The following is a 17863-nucleotide window of genomic DNA, read 5'->3' as shown; positions in this document are numbered from 1 at the left end:
CCCTAATATACATACATTTATGATGGGAACTTTACATTTAGAATACTAGGAGTAATACATATAAAACATTAGAAGATAACTTTATAATATTTGATTTGTAATACAGATGGTTGTCATTCAGATATGCTGACCATTGAGACCCTAATTAAGACCCAGCTGTTTTGACCCTCCATTTTAACCACTTTGTATCTTTGCTCTGCTAGCTAGTGGTTCTGGAATACCTGAGTGTAATTGCTCATAACTTTACTATAGAATACACATTTCCATGGGTTTCTTATAAAAACATATAGTTATCAAATAGATACGTGTCACTGGTAGAAATAAGGAGCACAAAATTAATACTGGCCAAAATTTCATGTAATTAACATTTGTTTATGCAAATGTTAACTACTTGGTAGAAATAGCCACAAAGAAAACACAGTGAGTTAAATAATAATTGCTCTAATTTGATAGTTAATAAAACATCAGTGAAACCAATCTTCATGTAAATTTTTACAAAGATAACATGAAAAAAATTAGAAAAGTTTTAATTGCCTTGTACAAGAAAACTTTTTAGGAAAGCTATAAGAGGAGGCAAGGAATAATCAGTGTCATCCTTAAAAATATGGTAGGCGCTATGGACTGGGGTGGAGCAAAGCAAAACTGATTTTTCCCATTGCTCTTTCAAAAGTATTTTATTAGTTTTATTTTCCCCCTTTGGATTTAAGTGGGAAGGAAGGGTAAAAGAAGTAGGAAGAGGACCCATTGCAAGGAAAAGGTACTCAAGAATGCTTCTATTGAAAGTAGAAGTAGTTCACCATTTTTATTGTTGATATTGGTCCTCAAAGTTTTTTTTTTCTTTCAAATATTTGTTTTGGACAGATGAATTGGGCAAATAGAACTTTTTCTTTTTTCCATTCCATCTTTATCCTACTATACTCTGGATATCCTCATAATCAGCACCGTAAAGTTTTTTGTTCTGAAAAAAGACAGCTCCTTCTTTCCTTGAATCTTATTTACAGACTCTGAAATCAGAGTCTCACTTTTCAGTGACTTCCCAGCCTAGTACCTTCAGGGTTAGTTCTTTCCTTAATGGTTCATGGTCATGAGTTTCAAGACATTCCATCTGTAATCAAAAAAATGAATTTTCTCTTGATTGCTGAGCTCCAAATAGCATTTTGTTCCTTTCTTGCATTTTTACATACAGTGAGTTTAGTTTGCAGCAGGCTTTCACATCCATTCTTTCATTTGAGCCTCACTACAGTCTGTTGAGAAGGTTCAGATTTTTATTGTCATTTTCTGAATAAAAAAAGAGATTTGGAGGTTTTTAGTGTCTTGTCCAAAGCAAACAAGACAGTACGGAGAAATAGTCTAATAACGCTTCTTAAATTTTTATTCTAAAGAATCTAGGACGGCAGCAATATTTAACATTTCTGTTAAACTTCAGTTTTTGGTGTGATTTCATATGCTTTGTCTCACTTGATTATTTCAATTTGCTTATACAAATAATCAAGGTGGATATTATTCCCATTTGGAAATAAGTGTTTGAGATAGAGGTAGGTGATTTCCCAAACTGTTCTCTAAAATTTACTATCCAAATGTTAGAATCACAATCCTAGTCACCACATTTGCTGTTTGGGAGTCATTGTCATTTTCCTAGCCTCATTCCCTGACTGAATCCTAACCATTCTATTAGAATTTCTCCCTTTCTCTTCATATTCAATGCCATATTTCAGGCCTTTTAAAATTTCTTAAAGTGTTGTAGTCATATCTTTGCTTACAGTCTCTCTTCTCCATCTTGAGCACTGATAACTGAATAATAATTATTAAAAGTCAGTCTAGTTATGTTACTCTGCTACATGAAAACCTTCCCATTGCCCATCATTTCTCAGACATGCCATTCTCTTTTTTTAGCCTTTTCTACAGCTCATTCACTTTCCATTTTATTTCTCTGTTGAGACTACAGCATACATACAGCACTTAGCTAGGTGGCTCACAATGAATTCTCAATAAATGGTTCTTGAATTAATATGTGATCCAGGGCCACACAATTAATTAATGACAAGTTGAGAGTAGAATCCAGATCTTCTAACTCAAGTCAAAAATTTTTAAAGCTATATTATTTAACACAGTATGAAAATTACACATAGAAACTGCTGGAAAGGTAATTGTAGACAATAACTTCTAAAGTAGGTATCCTTGTTTAGTCATGTCTCAATACTCTAAAAAAAATCATCTGAGCCCTAGCTGGCTTTGCTCAATGGTTAGAGCATCAGCCTGTGGGCTGAAGGGTCCTGGGTTTGATTCTGGTCAAGGTTAGGTAACTTGGTTGCAGGCTCCATCCCAGCCCTGGTCAGGGTACTTGTGGGAGGCAAGCAATTGATGTGTCTCTCTCACGTCAGTGTTTCTCTTTCTCTGTCTCTCCGCCTCCCTACCACTCTCTTTTATTTTTTTTTAATATTTTTTTATTGATTTCAGAGAGGAAGGGAGAGGAAGAAAGAGATAGAAACATCAATGATGAGAGAGAATCATTGATTGGCTGCCTCCTGCATGCCCCCCACTGGGGAATCAAGCCTGCAACCTGGGCATGTGCCCTGACCAGGAATGGAACTGTGAACTGCTGGTTCATAGGTCCACACTTAACCACTGAGCCACGCCACTCTCTCTAAAAATCAATGGGAAAATATTCTCAGGTGATTAACAACAACAACAAATCTTTTTATCTGCTTGGCATCATAGACACCTTTGAGAATCTATTGAAAGCTATATATCCATTCCCCAGAAAAATATATATGGGCACATCTAGCTTATCCCACCCCAGGGTTAGCCACTGCTATTAATTGTGTGGTGTATTTCCTTCTCTCCTTTATTTATATGTGTAAGTTGGATCATCCATCCACATACTGTTTTGCAGTTTTTTCCACTTCGATATATATATGAGATGTTTTTTCTGTGCCATTACATCTTGGTTTATTTTACTAATTTTAATACCTAGAAGGTACTCTATAGTCTGGATTATTCTTTTCTTTAGTGAAGGAAATTTGAATCCATCAACCTAGTTCATAGGTCGGCACTCAACCGCTGAACCACACTGGCCAGGCAGTGGTTACACATTTAAAATAACTACCTAAGACCTGACCAGTGTTGCTCAGTGGTTGAGCATCAACCCCTGATCCAAAAGGTCACTTGTTCGATTCCTGGTCAGGGCACACACCTGGGTTATTGGCTCGATCCCCAGTAGGGGGCATACAAGAGACAACTAATTGATGTTTCTGTCTCATCGATGTTTCTGTCTCATCGATGTTTCTATCTCTACCCCTCTCCCTCTCTCTTTCAAAAAATAAAATAAAAATCAGTGAAAAACATATTAAAATAACTACCTAAGGTCAGCAGTACAAACTGGAAGCCTGTGAGTATTATGGCCACAGACCTACTTGGTTTTACCTGTTGATTAAATGGAGATTTTTTTTACACAGAACCTGCTCTTTGAAAAATTGATAGCAGTCATCTGTTTTTCCCATGTTTTTAAATATATATATATATTTTTTTTAATATATTTTATTGATTTTTTACAGAGAGGAAGGGAGAGGGATAGAGAGTTAGAAACATCAATGAGAGAGAAACATCCATCAGCTGCCTCCTGCACACCTCCCACTGGGCATGTGCCTGCAACCAAGGTACGTGCCCTTGACCGGAATCGAACCTGGGACCTTTCAGTCCGCAGGCCGACGCTCTATCCACCGAGCCAAACTGGTTTCGGTTCCCATATGTTTTTAATGTGTTGAACTTAGGTCACAGCTGTGCCCTTTCTCTGGGAATATGCACTTCGCAGATGGCCTGCTTCAATCAATAACTCCCCTGAGCCTATAAGCATTTGAATTTAACTCCATAGCCTAAATGAAAGGAACATTTTAACATATACAGGATTGCTCCTTAAAGTGAATTTGTTGTATACTATCCTAATCCTAATATATAAAAATGCAGGGTCCATAACATCCAAAACGACTGAAGGCTCGACCAACCGGAAGTCAGCAACTCAGCACTGACTGCTGAGGGGCTGCGGATCAGGCCTGGAGAGAGGCCTGGACAAAGAAACGGGGTCTGAACTGTAGCCTCCGTGGCAGCTGTTGATCAGCTCTTGCCTCTCTCTTTCTCTTGGGGCCTGGCCAGCGGCCACACCTCTCTTTCTCTCGGGCCTCCGTAGGAGCTGCTAATCAGCTCCCCCTCTCTGATCAGGCCTGTTGATAGGCCTGGAGACACTGACTGGCATAGAAACCGACCAATCAGAACCAAAACTGGGTGAAGTGTGAGGAGCCAATCGCTGCCTAGGAGGCAGAGCTTTTGACGCTGACTGGTATAGAAACCAACCAATCAGAACCTAATCTGGGTGAACTGCGATGGCAAAACCTAAGGTGGGGGCTGAGGAGGTGTTTTAAGGGCAACAGCTGTTTGGTGTAAGATGTAAGAAAGCGGTTTAGTTTTTTAATGACTGGTTTGGCAGCATAGTGCATATGGCTGGCTATCAGTCCAGATAGAGGGATTATGTATTTTTGTCTGCCAAGAGCATCTCCTCCTGCTGAAAAAGGCTTTTCTCCCTCATTTAAGCAATCCTATCCTATATAATCTATCTGTACTACTAAAAGGGTAATATGCTAATTAGACTGGGTCGACTGGCCATCTTCCGGACGTCCGACTTCCTTCCGTACAAAGCCATGGTGGTGGGGGCCGAGGCAGAGGCCATTAGGGGCGATCAGATCAGCAGGGGAGGGCAGTTGGTGATGAGATCAGGCTGGCAGGGGCGGGTAGTTGGTGATGAGATCAGGCTGGCAGAGGCAGTTGGGGGCAAGATCAGGCCAGCAGGGGAGAGCAGTTGGGGGCGAGATCAGGCTGGCAGTGGAGGACATTTAGGGGCGATCAGGCAGGCAGGTAGGTGAGCAATTAGGAGCCAGTGGTCCCAGATTGCAAGAGGGATGTCCGATTGGAGAGGGTACAGGCTGGGCTGAGGGACCCTTCCCCCCTCCCCCCTCACACGAATTTTATGCACCGGGCCACTAGTTAATAAAGGGAGGAAAGGAAGAAATTGTTAGACCAAGACAGAGAGTAACTTTTAAAAACAACCGGATAGCCTAGCTGACGTGCCTCAGTGGTTGAGTGTCAAATCTATGAACCAGAAGGTCACAGTCCAATTCCCAGTCAGGGTACATGCCAGGGTTGCGGGCTCCATTCACAGAAGGGAATGTATGGGAGGCAGCCAATCAATTATTCTCTCTCATCATTGATGTTTCTCTCTCTCCCTCTCCTTTCCTCTCTGAATTCAATAAAAGTATATTTTATAAAAATGCAACCAGATAATATCATGGTTGGATATTTATTAAGTAGGATTCTGCTTGTCTGAATATTGCTTTTTTAGAAACTATGATCTACTCATTTATTCTAAATCCTATTTTTAGCTATAAAGTCCATTATCTTAAATTATTTCAAGATTTACCTTTTGGTGAATCTATTAGACTCATATGTAATATGTTATGGTTTGTATTTAACTTTTTCAAAGAAAGTACACTTTAGGACTGTTGGTCATAAGATAATTTACCTCAATCCCTGTTTACACTAGCTCACCATGCCTTCTCCTATGCCTGAGTACCTGAATGTGCACTACATTGGGGAGTCTGCCTCCAGACTGCTGTTCTTATCGATGCACTGGGCACTTTCTATTCCTTCCTTCCAGGCTTTGGGGTAAGTGTTTTAAAACCTTAAATATAAATAAGGTTTTGTAGCACAGATGTACATTAAATAAGAACTTTTATTTTGGGAGGATCTGCATTAAAGGAAAAAAATGGTATAACATAACTTCAAGTTTTGTCATTGATGCCACAAATCATGGCAACTAGTATTTTTTGTATTATATTTATGTGGAAGAGTATTCATATTTCATGTTTTGACTAAGTTAATTCAAAGGGGATAAATGCAGTGGAAATGATAAATCATGGCCAGCATTTGTAATAGCCTGGCCATGACTTAAAGATAGGGAGCCTGTAGGGTTGTCCCAGGGTTGTTGTTTTCCTTACACGACCAGTGTTCATGTCAAACATTTTAATAAGGAGTGAATATTTTTAAAAATAGAAATAATTGTTTTCCAATTGTGTGATTGAGGGGGGGAAAAAGGAAGAAAATGTAAACCCCATAGTACCACTATGATAATTTAGAATTTTGTTCTTTCTATTGAATGGCACATCTGTAGTCTGTTCTGAAGTAATCAGATGTTAATAGAAATGGTTTACTATAAGAAACCCAAGCTTTGCCTAAAGTTTGCCATATTTAGATTGCTTTAAAGTAGCTGGTATGATGAAGCAAAGAGACCATGGAATATGTTAATCCCATAGTTAGAAAAGTATTCTACTTACAGGACCCTACTCACCAATATGATTTTGTAAACCATTCACTTTCATATTCTATAGATCTGTTTTTCCATTTGCCAAATAAGAATAATAACTGCCCATCCTTTATCCTTAGGGAATATTTAGAATATAACTAAGAAACATATCTGAATTATAACTTTAAGAGGCATACATAGAACCCCACTGTAATTTGGTTTATTAATCAATGTTGGATATACCATGCGTTAATATCATGTATTAAATAATGTATTTAAATAATATAATTACAATAGATTAAGAGCCTGATTTATAATGATTAACCTTTAAAATGATTGTTAGCTCTTTCTCTCCAAATAACATTTAACTTTAAGAATTTCTCCAATCCATTTTTTTAAGAAAAATTAAAATACAATGTAAATTTATACATTAGCACTTTATTTTAAAACATTAACTGTAGTTCCCTAAGTTTGTAATTGGCATACTTGTACCTTGAAAAGTATTCTGATGCTGTTTTTTATAATTGGATATTAATTATTATAGTAAAACAATGAAAGGAAGGATTTTGGGAGTAGTGACTTGAACTCCTTTAGTTATTTGTAACACTACCTATCTTAAGTACTTCTGTTAAGTGTGATTATCCTATAGAAATAGTCCAAATGTTGAAGAAAGCAAAAATAAAACCTGAGGTTTCTGATTATAACAGTACTTTAGCGACGCCCACCAGCCAATCAGGAGTGAGTATGCAAATTAACCCGACAAAGATGGAAGATTAATTTGCATACACAGGTGCTGAGTGGCCGGGAGTGGGGTGGGGCATTCCACACCACCCCAGCCGCTCCGGGCCTCTGGGCAGCGTGGGAAGGCAGAAAGGCGGCTCTGGCCGAGCGAAGGCAGGGCCGGCAGCCAGGGGAAGGAAGGCCCATTCTTGCACGAATCTTCGTGCATCTGGCTTCTAGTCACTAAATAATTTTTAGTTTGAATTAAACAGATGGATGCCGACTGAGTACTTGTGTTAGTATTTCTATAAAGTATGTTATTATAGGTGGAACTGCTGAGTTTAAGAGGTGTACCTTTCCGTTTTTTTGCTAGGCACTACCACATTGTCCTCCAAAATGATGTTGAGACAGTTTACACCCACATCAGCAATGTACAAGAATGAATGCTTATTTTCTCACATCTTCATTAATTCTGGATTTTATCCATCATTTCTGATAAATGAAAATAGTATCTTACTATCTTTTAGTGTGAGATTAAAATTTTTCATATCCATATTAAAACTATTGATTTTCTTTTCATTTAAACTTTACTTTTAAATAAATTTTAAATGGCCAATTTTTTATGGTAAGTAATTCTTCTCAGGTACTAAATGGAAGAGAGTGATCAGCCTGGAGTAAAAATTTCAGCTGAACAATTCTCAGTGAGAAAAATTACTTTCTATAACTCTTAAGTTGGCAATATAAGCTTTTGTTTGAGTGTATTCAATTCTTAAATAAAATGTAATGTCATAAAGAAGGCTATGCATTTTAACTGGACAAGTGATTTAAGTATATAGGTTTGGATTTAAAGATTATTTGATAGGAAAAGAGTCCATGCCCACAGCTTTTCTAACTCTGTTTTTTTCTAAATTCTTACTTCTCCCTGTTCTATATCCCCTGAAATCAGAAATCATTTGCTGAATTTCTTCTATATGCCATCTACTGTGCTGTTGACAAAGATACAGACATGAATAAGCCTTCAGTAAGGTCTTAATCTAGTATAGGAGACAGACTCCAAAACCAATAAATTAGAATACCATGAAATAAGTATAAAATATAAATGAATATGTGACACTGAAGGAGGAATGATGAACTATCTTGGGAGAGGAATGTGGTAAGAGAATTTTTTTTTTTTAAGTGAGCTCTGAGCTATAGATTAAGGGATAAGATGGAATTAGCCAGTGAAAGGATATTTAAGAAGGGAGGAGGAGTTACATCAGAGGAATTGAGGCATGGGAGGTTCCGCTGTTCTCTTCCCTTGAACTTACAAGTTACATTGCTATGATTCAACAAAGGATTCCCAGCTCATCACATAAGCTCATCTAAGATATCCATGAATTAAAACATCTGAATCATTATTAACCATGGCCAAGACATGGAAACAACCAAAGTATCCTTCAATAGATGACTGGATAAAGAAGATGTGGTACATATATACAGTGGAATACTACTCAGCCATAAGAAAAAATGAAATACTGCCATTTGCGACAACATGGATGGATCTTGAAAATATCATGCTAAGCAAAATAAGTCAGACCGAAAAATTCAAGAACCATATGATTTCACTCATGTGGGATATAAAACTGAAACTCAGACACAGACAACAGTATGGTAGTTACCATAGGGGAAGGAGAGTGGAGAGGTAGAAAAGGGTAAAGGGGGTCAAATACAGTGAGAAAAGGAGACTTGACTTTGGGTGGTGATCGCACAACGCAATAGAGGTATTACAGAATTGTACACTTGAAACCTATATAATTTTATTAACTGATGTTACCCCAATAAATTTAAAGGAAAAAGTTAATATAACTGCTGACTCATAAAAAGACCATAGTTTGAAATAAAATGTTTAGACATTTAAAAAACTAAGGGAGGATAGCATTTATTAATCCACTCAACAGTTTTTATTGAGTACCTACTACATACTGGTTCTCACCTCAACAAGTTTGGCCCTTGTTCTTTTTTTCCTGGATAACTATTCCCCTGGAATTTTTTTTTTTTTTTTTTAAGTTCTTTTCTGTTTTTCTCTACTCAAATGTCAGGCCCTTAGTAAGGCCTTCTGCAACTACCTTACCTGAACATGGCCCCCCACCCCCACCCCCATTTTCTAATGCAGCATCCTACTTTATAGTAATGTAGAATTTTTATTGCCTAAAACTAAATGTTTGTATAACCAAGTGAATATGTGTATGTATATTTTTATATAAAATATTTAAAATGGCGTATTTATTATGTTGCCCTTCTGTTTCATGAAGGCAGACCTAATCCATGTTGTTTGTTGCTATTTTTCCAGTGTTTCCTACAGTGCCTGGCTTTTTGTACTTTATGTCATGGCCTGTTCTCATAATTCTTACATTTGTGCCTCATAATAACTGAGCTAGATATAGGATATAGAGTCTCTGCATTTTATATAGCTAAACAGCCTGAGACTTGGGAGCTTATTTGCCTGATTTCAAATGGATAGTAAGTTGATGATCTACGTTTTAAAACCCTGGTCTCTTGACTCCTATTACTTTTTCTATTCTCTCATGCTGAGATTTCTTATTTAGAAATTCAGGAAAAAACTTTTGACCTTTCTTATCCTTCTTACCCCTAGTAAAATTGGTGTTTCATTTATAGAGATAATATCTTATCTGAAACATACTTAAAGAAGAAACCATTTCTCTTAGGAAATTGGTTGTTATCTACCATTAAATAATTTTAATTGCCCGTTTTTTGTTTTTTTTTTTAAAGAGAGTATTTACCTGCATTAAAGGCAAAATAAAACTTGGGAAAGGTTTTTGAAATTCATGCTTTTAATTTTAATATTTTTAAAAACAATCTTTATGCTGTTTCCATGAAATGTGGTATTAAAGCCCCAACTTCTGCAGTTTGAAACTGTTCTTATAAACTGGCTGACTAATTAATGAGCTAGCTAATTAAAGTTCTAAGCCTTCCTCATCAAGTGCAGTGAGGTATACAGAATTGATCATTTCATCTTTCTAGGGCCGTGGTCGGCAAACTGCGGCTCGTGAGCCACACGCGGCTCTTTGGCCCCTTGAGTGTGGCTCTTCCACAAAATACCACGGCCTGGGCGAGTCTATTTTGAAGAAGTGGCATTAGAAGAAGTTTAAGTTTAAAAATTTGGCTCTCAAAAGAAATTTCAATCGTTGTACTGTTAATATTTGGCTCTGTTGACTAATGAGTTTGCCAACCACTGTTCTAGAGTAATTGTACTTCACTAGTATTTTACTATAAAATATATGAGTCAATTGTAAAGTTTATAAAATATATTTTAATAATACCTGATTTGTGTGTATTTTTAATAGGCAGGAAAACAGCATATCGTTGGTGAAAGCTTATTGGAATGAACTTTTTACTCTTGGTCTTGCCCAGTGCTGGCAAGTAATGAATGTGGCAACTATATTAGCAACATTTGTCAATTGCCTTCACAGTAGCCTTCAACAAGGTAAAAAGCACCTTATTTCCTTTTTTTCAGGATATAAGAGAGGATGTCAGTTTTATAAAGTGTTTTACTATTAAAGTTACATATCTGATGATAATGTTTTACATACCAACATCCTTTTTACTTTAGATAATTTTTACGTTTTGATAATTTCATTTCATTGACCACCGAAAAAAATATACATATATTTTTTAAAATATATTTTATTGATTTTTTACAGAGAGGAAGGGAGAGGGATAGAGAGTTAGAAACATCGATGAGAGAGATATCGATCAGCTGCCTCCTGCACACCCCCTATTGGGGATGTGCCCGCAACCAAGGTACATTCCCTTGACCGGAATCGAACCTGGGACCCTTCAGTCCACAGGCTGATGCTTTATCCACTGAGCCAAACTGGTTAGGCCCGAAAAAATATTTTTGAATATTTAAATTTGTATGTCCCTGGATAGAGTTGCACCTGATTTGGTGGTGCTTGTTTCATGTCAGCCAGGGACAGAGTAACTCCTTGTTTATCCTAGCTTGGCGTTTGGTGTGTGCCCATGCCTGGTTCATGCCCTGGACACTTGAAAAAATTTTTTGAATTTTAAAATGTTTTAAAGCACAAAATTGAAACAAGTATATTGTCTGGTTGGCTATTTCTGACCAGGCCTTCTGAATTTTTGTACTTTGGTATAGGTCCCAAGGAATCCAGGGTTAGCTTATATAGAGTTGAGTAAATACTTCAAAATGTATTCTTCCAACCAATTTTTTTTTTTTTAAATATATTTTATTGATTTTTTACAGAGAGGAAGAGAGAGGGATAGAGAGTTAGAAACATCGATGAGAGAGAGACATCGATCAGCTGCCTCCTGCACGCCCCCTACTGGGGATGTGCTCGCAACCCAGGTACATGCCCTTGACCGGAATCGAACCTGGGACCCTTCAGTCCGCAGGCCGACGCTCTATCCACTGAGCCAAACCGGTTTTGGCTCTTCCAACCAATTTTTAAATTACCTTTCTTCATTGTAACCCTTTGAATTCCAAGATTTTTTTTTTTTTTTTTTTTTTTTTTTTTTTTTTTGTGTGAATTCAGGGTATGAATTCTCTTATTTAAAAAGTACTGAAGAGTCACAAAACAATCCTTACTCTCTTTTTTCCTTTTCTTGATGCCAAGATAATGACAACTCTCATTTTAAGGAGACAGGCAGTCACTGATTTATAAATATTTTACTTTAGAATGGCATGTGACTGACTAAAAATGTGTCCCCTCTTCAAATAGAAGCTGCCACTTGCATTTAGGAATATACAAATTGGGAATTATGTTTTATTTCTTTACCATATTCCATTTTTTATGTTTTATATGATTTTTAAATTATATGTTTCCTCCTTAAAATCTTATCAACAGTAGCTCCAGAAAGCAGCACCACATCCCCAATTTATTTGTGGACTCCTAATCTTGATTGTTTTCTCATAAGTTTGTAATGCATTATACAGCCTACCTTCACTAAAGCTGTAATTGAGTAATCAGATGTGTTTTAAACATATCCCTCCACAGTAAATTTTACTCAGTTTCTTTTGGTTTTGACTATTTTTTTTTGCTAAATATTTTTATTTTAGTAGTGTTGTTAACTTTTTTATTTATTATTATTATTTTTTAATTAATTTCAGAGTGGAAGGGAGAGGAAGAGAGAATCTTTGATCTGCCACCTCCTACTGGGGATTGAGCCCACAACCCAGGCAGGTGCCCTCACTGGGATCCAACCATGACTTCCTGGTTCATAGGTCACCGCTCAAACACTGAGCCACACCAGCTGGGCAGTGTTGTTAACTTTAAAAAATCTAGATGATTTTGCTCACTTTTTAAAATCAATATAAGCTTAAATAAAATCCTGTTACCAAATTTGAATCTTTTGAATTTTCTTTTGCCAGTTTTTCAGATGATTGTCTTATTTTTTCAAAGGTGTATCTTGAAAGGAGAAACATTATGTTAATTGAGTTACATTATTTTTATACGAACAGCTTGTTTTGTTTTTTCTTGAATGAAGAGTGTCCAAAGATCATTAGTTTCATCTATACTTGTAGAAATATTGAATTTGAAGCATTTATAGATTGGTTATATTTAATGCTGGAAATTAATGGGAAGGAGATATGTTGAATAAAAATAGTCATACGTTTTAGCAGAAAATTAGAAGCTTTTGTTTGTTTTTAATTAAAGATAAAATGTCAACAGAAAGAAGAAAATTATTGATGGAGCACATCTTCAAACTCCAAGAGTTTTGCAACAGCATGGTTAAACTCTGCGTTGATGGCTATGAATATGCCTACCTAAAAGCAATAGTACTCTTCAGTCCAGGTACACAAATAGTGACATCTTATCTAAAATACAGTGTTTGTGCTTGTGGTGAAATTGGATCCCTCATACCCTGCTGGTGGGAATATAAAATGATGCAGTTAAAGTGGAAACAAGTGTTCATCAACAAATGAATAAATAAACCAAATGTAATATATGCATACAATGGAATATCATTCAGCTATAAAATTAAGTTCTTACACATGCTACATGGATGAACCTTGAAAACTATGCTAAGGGAAAGAAGCCAGTCACAAAAGACCACATATTACATGGTTCTATTTAAATGGGATGTCTAGAATAGGCAAATTTTACAGACATAAAGTAGGTTAGAAATTAGTAATTACCAAGGACTAAGGAGAGGGAAGAATAGGGAGTGACTGTGAATGGTACAGAGTTCTTTTGGAGTGACATAAATGTTCTAAAATTAAATTGTGGTGATGGTTGCACAATTCTGTGAATAATCTAAAACAATTGAATTATACACTTTAAATTGGTGAGTTTTATGAATGTTGGACACTTACTTGGATGTGAAAAAAGCAGTTGAAACCAGTGAGCAAAATTCCTTCTCCACTTTTGGGATAAACGAAAATACTCTCTGTTTTAGTAGAACCCATTGGTCTCATTTTTTATTAGATACTAGAATTTGTATATGAGGTAAAATAGTTTTACAGGCTTTAAGTACAGTACCTGGTACTTAGTAATATTTATGGAAAGAGCCACACATATGAAGAGGTTTCATTTTTGACTGAACTATTCTCATTCCCTTCCACCTCCACTCTAGATGTCTTATTAAATGAACATTCAGAAGCAGGGTAACAATATGTTCTTTCATGTTTCAGACCATCCAGGCCTAGAAAACATGGAACAGATTGAGAAATTTCAGGAAAAGGCTTATGTGGAATTTCAAGATTATATAACCAGAACATATCCAGATGACACCTACAGGTATCTAGAAGTTAAATGCTATTTAACTATATTAATTTTAAATATTTTTGTGAATCTATTATTTCATTATTTTATTTTTCAAGAGTAAAGTGTTCTAGTTAACCTTTGAAATGAAATAGCTAATGCTATAAAAAGCAGTATGCATTATTGCATGTAATATTTCACCCAGTTCTTACATTTATATAGAGATGACTTTAGCACACAGAGGTTAATTAACTTGCTGAAGATCACAATAATTGGCAGAGCCTGACTAGATCCAGGTAGTCTGGAAATAGTGCCCAAACTCTTTATTTTCAATAAATAACTTTGAGATTTGGCTTATGATATTTCTACTAACATATTTCTTGTCAGTGTTCTTTTAAAAAATATTTTATAAGATCAATTAAATTTTTGAAGGAAGGACAGTATTGTAGAGTAAACACATGGCCATCAGAGCCAGAGTACCTAGGTTTGACTTCTGATCTTACCTTATTAGCTGTAAGACATTGGGCAAGTAGTTTTTAACTTCTGTTTCAGTTTCTTCACCTGTAAAATGGAGGTAATAATAGTATCCGCATTTTACAATTAGTGTAATGCTTAAATCAGTTAATAATGTAAAGAGCTTAGAACAGTGCCTGTTTCATAGCAAGGGCTATATAAATGTGTTTACTGATGTTATTATTTATTTGATATACTTCAAGCTAGTAAAAGAACATTTCACATATAACTGTTTTATACGTATTAAATAATAAATTTATAAGCCAGTTCCATCATGAAAATGAGCCTTACTTAACCAGTTTTCTTATCCTGCTTTCTACCAGTTCTGTGGATGCAACTCAGAACAAAAGGAACTGAGTAATTTGAGAAATAGTATACATGGCTATAGGAAGATCACTTAATTCTGGGGCTGCTGGTTTCATTTGGTCTCAAGCATTGGAGTGCAAGGCCTTAGGCTAGAGGAAGGATAAACATTACCACAAGCTTTTTGGAAAGGTGGTTCTTCTGTTGTTGGTTTGTCATGATTGTTTTTCAGATTTTTAAAAATGTTTCTAAAGTTGTTTTATGCCTCATTATAAAATAAGTACAGTATTTACATTTTTTCTCACTTAGATGTACAGTTGTTTGCTGACTTCTGTTTCATTAGATTCCAGGTGCTTTCACTGATCTTTGGAATTATTTCTGAGTTTCTTACATTTCTAGTTACTTAAAAATAATAAATTATCTTTCGATAGCAGTTTTCAAAATATAATGTACTTTCACACAAGATATCCTGCCAAAATTTAAGAACCTCACTATACAGAAACTGGCAGATATCATTTTAATTTTCACAAAAAAACTGAAGAGAGGCAGGGAGTACATATTTAGAAGGGCAACTGAATCAAAATGTGAGTCCAATGATCTTGATTCCATTGTCTTGTGCTTTTCCCAATAATAACAACCATTGCCTGTTTTACCATTCCCAGTAGTATTTCATAAAGCAAAACCAAGAAAACTTATAATTGAGTCTGTGTGCCCTGATAACACAAAATATTGCTCTTCTTACAACCTAAAATAAGCTCCTACGCCATTTTTAAATGTATAGCTTGAACCGTGGTTTAATAGCATAGCAGTTAAGAGCAAGTCTGTCAGACTGCACTTATATCCAATTGATTGTCATACACTCTAAAGCTTCAATTCTAAGGTTGTTTTTTTAACTTTTGAAAATTAGATTTTTTATTCATTTAGGCTACAAATAATATACATGCAGAAGTTACTCATATTTTTCTACATACTCTCTCTTTGATTTTATAACCTTATCCCCCTCCCCTTTCTTTTTTGTTTTTAGGTTGTCCAGACTACTACTCAGATTGCCAGCTTTGAGGTTGATGAATGCTACCATTACTGAAGAATTGTTTTTCAAAGGTCTCATTGGCAATGTACGAATTGACAGTGTTATCCCACATATTTTAAAAATGGAACCTGCAGATTATAACTCACAAATAATTGGTCACAGCATATGAAAGCTGAGCACTCAGTGTAAACTTACTGTTCTTTCTCAGAACACAAGACACCAAATTGAACTCATTGTTTCCAGGGCACCTGGAAATTTTGACTTTAAAGAATAACCAAAAACCAAGATATTTTTATTTTTACTTTCTTAAGAATTTTCAAAGTGACTGGGCAGGTAGCAGGAATTAGAATTTCCTTTCCTGTCTTATTTAAGTGAATAAGAAATACTATGAATTTTTTCTTGGTTAAGATGATACCTAAAGCTGTCACCTTTTACCTATCTAAACTAAGATCTCTCATTATATCTTATTTGGTGAAACAAATAAATTAGTTTTTTTTTTTCAGAATTGTGTTCTATTCATGTTTAACTTCATTATGAGCTAGTTCAAATACGTAATTGTCAGAAATCTCTGAGGATATCCGTGTATTTTACACTTCTGTAATATAATCTGTTTTAATTACTTTGTCAAAAGATTATTTTATGGTCAGTGGTGTAATGATAACATTAGAACTAGAGGAAATCATAATTGAATATATATTTTTTTGTCTTTTGTAAATATTATGACACCCATAGCATAGACCACTCATTGCTGGCAGTGAGACAGGATATTCATGATCTTAAGACTTGACTTTTTTAGTGGTGTATATTATTAGTTACAAGCACTTTTTATTTATGTATGTAGCAGAAAATTGTTTTTGAGAATAAGGTTCATGTTTTAATATTTTCAGTTTATTGCAGTGTTTTAAAAGTAGTAGAAACTGGTTGAGCCCAAAATGTTTCAGTATTGCAGAATAGATCTTAAAAGTGTTGCTCTTCCATTGCACAGAAAACATCTGTCCTCTCCCTCTTTCCTGATCTGCATTATATCGTTTCCTGACCCTTCCATGGGTGTTAGCCAATTTCTTTTAGGTCATTAGAAATACAGTTTGTTAAATAATGGATTTATCATAACCCATCTGTGTTTTCAAGGTGAGTGAAACAATTATTTTAAAGCAGTTAATAGTTTTTAAAAATTAAAATTTTTTAGTATATGAAGGAATATGCACTGATTTTTCATTATAAAGAGGGGAGGGCTATTTTAGTATGAGCATCAGCCTAAAGCCTTGTTATTGCTACAACAAAAGCATTTTTAATTCTTTGGATGTCTTCCACAGTAATGTTTTCCATAGCAAACCTAATACTGTTAAATATTTATTTGCTCTGATTTCATGATGAATTGTTTTAGTGTGTCTATTTGTTGCTTTGTTATAAAAAACAAAATGGAGATTTCATTGTACTTGGAGTACATCTTTTACAAAGATTTTTGTAATAGAAGAGAAGCTGAATTTGGGGAGGCTGTGGATTTTACTAATTACTACTTTATAGTAAATCAAAAGTTTAAAAATACCACCATACGGTCTTTACCAACTTACTAAGGGAAATTTTTCCCTATTTAAAACATGATTTTTTTGTCATTAGGTTTATTTATAATATTAGCTGGGGGAAACTACATTTACTATAAAAATATACAAATGGGAAAATTAGTAGGTTTATACCTTTATAACCCAAAGAAATAAGCCAGGGATTTAGAAATAATGTAATAATGGTCAATTAACACACGTTTACTGCAGGTATTTTCCATGATTAAATTTGTAGTTATATTTGGAAGTGTTTTTAGATCTGTATTAAAATGTGATCTGCATTATAAATTTGTTTCCTGACAGTATATTTGATTTCAGAGTTCTATTCGTTGAGTAGTTATCCTTTTGTTTGCCACAGTAAAGTATCTATATATATAAAAGGCTAAGCGACCAGCTGACCGGCTGGTAGGTATGATGTGCACTGACCACCAGGGGGAAGATGCTCAACACAGGAGCTGCCGAGTGACAGCAACTTTGCAGAGTATGCTCTCACACTCAGGGACCCCTCGGGGGATGTCAGACTGCTGGTTTCGGCCTGATCCCTGCAGGTCAGGCTGAGGGACCCCACCTGCCGGAGGGACTCTGCTCATTCTGCAGATGCCCTTCGAGCCCCTGCACTGCCCCAGGTGCGGCCAGCTGGGGAGGGACTGTGGGAGGTTGGCTCCAG

The 17863-nt window shown here is 35.7% G+C and overlaps 1 protein-coding gene across 4 annotated transcripts in view; it reads left to right on the top strand.

Moving 5' to 3' along the window:
* NR2C1 (nuclear receptor subfamily 2 group C member 1) overlaps nt 1-17494 on the top strand; it is a 44278-nt gene extending 26784 nt beyond the window's left edge. For 2 of the 4 annotated variants that reach the window (XM_080661197.1, XM_080661194.1), the window contains 5 exons: nt 5591-5712; nt 10414-10553; nt 12745-12882; nt 13722-13827; nt 15632-17494. In XM_080661197.1, the coding sequence (XP_080517323.1) occupies nt 5591-5712; nt 10414-10553; nt 12745-12882; nt 13722-13827; nt 15632-15806 (681 nt within the window). In that variant the 3' untranslated portion in view covers nt 15807-17494. Of the gene's footprint in view, nt 1-5590; nt 5713-10413; nt 10554-12744; nt 12883-13721; nt 13828-14627; nt 14783-15631 lie in introns of those variants that run through there. The other 2 variants (XM_080661195.1, XM_080661196.1) reach the window with 2 other exon arrangements.
* The last annotated feature ends 369 nt before the right edge of the window (nt 17495-17863 follow it).

This window comes from Plecotus auritus (genome assembly GCF_963455305.1).
Source record: "Plecotus auritus genome assembly, chromosome: 3".
Lineage (NCBI taxonomy): Eukaryota > Metazoa > Chordata > Mammalia > Chiroptera > Vespertilionidae > Plecotus > Plecotus auritus.
The sequence above is the reverse complement of the archived record's forward strand: the minus strand, read 5'-3'. Positions and strand labels throughout refer to the sequence as shown.